Genomic DNA, 1,894 nt, shown 5'->3' on the forward strand with positions numbered 1-1,894 from the left:
AAAGGGGCGTCGTACTCGTTGTTGGTGCCCTCGAGGGCCGAGCCCACAGCCATGGTGTAGCTCAAGTACGTCATCGTCAAGAGAAGCCCGTAGCCCCACATGTGCCAATTGGAGAACGTCGCGTAGTGCCACAAAATGCGGTATGCAATGTACGCGGCCTAATGACGAGACGTCAAATGCATGCAAGATCGACGCGGGTGCGTACGTTGATGGGCACGATCGACTTGTGAAGGCGTGCGCTGAGGCTCTGCCCGGCCTTCTGCGCCTTCTTGGCCGCTTGCCCTGCCTACGTCGTCGTCAAGTTCCAGTCGTCGCCACCGTCGGTCGGCTTACCATTTTTTTAAATGGGCAACGTCACGCCACCGCGCACTCTCATTGGCGGTTATCTATCAAAACAAATACTATTTATTGTTATATAACAGTTATAGTCTTAAAAAAAGGCGCGCCCTTGGAGGCTTGGAGAATCAAGTTGTCCCACGTCGTTGTTTCGTTCTCGATGAATGGGAAAATCACCGCAAAGCGTGGTCTTTTGTAGTACCATCGACAGTGCATTGCAACTGTGGTGGTAGCCACCGCGCGCGGAGGATTTTGCCGCGACGCTGTACTAGCACGTCGCATGCTGGTGGAGCTTGTGCCAGGGCAGCAAGGGAATAAATAATTTATTCCCTTGCAGGGCAGCTAGTGCTGTCGACGCGAAGCTGCCCGACTCCCAACGACGCACTTGACGCCAGCGACAAAGCACGGGCGGCGTCGGGCGGTCCGATTGGAAAGCTCACGTCGGCGTCGCTTTCGACTTAGCCCGAGGTACAAGGCTGAGCGGTGTCAAGCTGGCACTTGGGACAGAAAACCAGTCTCCGTCAGCACAAAAAGCATTCCATGAAGCATGCCGCCCGAGGACTTCGTCCGTGCAGGCAGCATCCTCGAAGAAGAGCGTGCGTTCGTCGTTTGGAAAGGTAGGACGGGCTTGCCGTGCAGGTTGGCCATCAAGATGGCGCGGCTCTTGAACGACGAGTTGCACCGGCCTTAGACCGGTGCAATCAGAAAGTGTATCAGAATTAGTGCAATGCCAGACCTGCGGCCCTAGCCGCCCGTTCATCGTCGCCGATCAACGCCGTTCGGTGCTTCTGGACCACTCGGAGCAGTCGCACGCGAGTACCTCTACAGCTGCAGTCGCGGCTGTTTACACACGGCACGGTTCGTTATGACCTCATTCAAAGCTGATGGGCATTTGCCGCGACAATCACCCCTTGCTTGACCTTGACGTCAATCTCGGTGCCACGGCTGCGATAGGCGGTTGCCGTCAAGGTCAACATTGTATTGCACGGGATCGAAGCGTGATCCATTGTTGTTGATATGACCTCATGCGAGCCGCTACCAATGTTGACAAGATGACCAACGTCGGTGGAGTGGCGGCGAGGAGCTGGGTGTCGGCGCCAAGTGCAAGATCGTGTATGGAAATCGATCGAATTCGAGAGCCATGGCCAATCACAGACGTCGACGACGAGACTTTCAACCAATCAAACGACTGCATTTTGGGACATTGGGATAAAGTATGGATTCCGGATACGGGACGCTTCTGTGGCGTCCGAGCCACTGACTGCGGCCATTCCACTTTTGACTGCGAAGATGTTGCGGAAGGTTACGTTCGAGCTCGGCCGATGCGTCCGCGAGACGGGCCAGGCCATGGACCGCCTTGGCCTGCGCGTGCTTGGCAGCAACGAGGCCCGCGAGAAGTGTACGTGGCACCTGCAGATGACCGCCAGGCTCATGCTGGCGATGAGTAGTCTCGCGCCACCGCCAGATCATGAACCTCTACGACAAGGTCCCGTCGGTGGCCTACGACTCGTGGGTCGCGCCCAACGCGTCGGTCATTGGCGACGTCGAGATCTGCAAC

The 1,894-nt window shown here is 56.8% G+C and overlaps 2 protein-coding genes across 2 annotated transcripts in view; one reads left to right on the plus strand and one right to left on the minus strand.

Annotated features, from left to right (window-relative positions):
• Nucleotides 1-15: 15 nt before the first annotated feature.
• Nucleotides 16-336, minus strand: SPRG_14229 (hypothetical protein; the record flags this gene model as incomplete). The annotated part of the gene is made up of 3 exons (XM_012354173.1): nucleotides 16-158; nucleotides 206-286; nucleotides 334-336. Coding segments are annotated over 3 exons (227 nt in total), but the record flags the coding sequence as incomplete, so codon positions are not given.
• A 1,290-nt stretch (nucleotides 337-1,626) lies between these two features.
• Nucleotides 1,627-1,894, plus strand: part of SPRG_21390 (hypothetical protein) — a gene marked incomplete at both ends in the record, with an annotated part of 1,096 nt that continues 828 nt past the window's right edge. Inside the window, 2 exons of the mRNA XM_012354199.1 lie at nucleotides 1,627-1,735; nucleotides 1,785-1,879. Coding sequence (XP_012209589.1) covers nucleotides 1,627-1,735; nucleotides 1,785-1,879 — 204 coding nt within the window. The remainder of the gene's footprint in view (nucleotides 1,736-1,784; nucleotides 1,880-1,894) is intronic.

This window comes from Saprolegnia parasitica, assembly GCF_000151545.1.
Source record: "Saprolegnia parasitica CBS 223.65 unplaced genomic scaffold supercont2.149, whole genome shotgun sequence".
Lineage (NCBI taxonomy): Eukaryota > Oomycota > Saprolegniomycetes > Saprolegniales > Saprolegniaceae > Saprolegnia > Saprolegnia parasitica.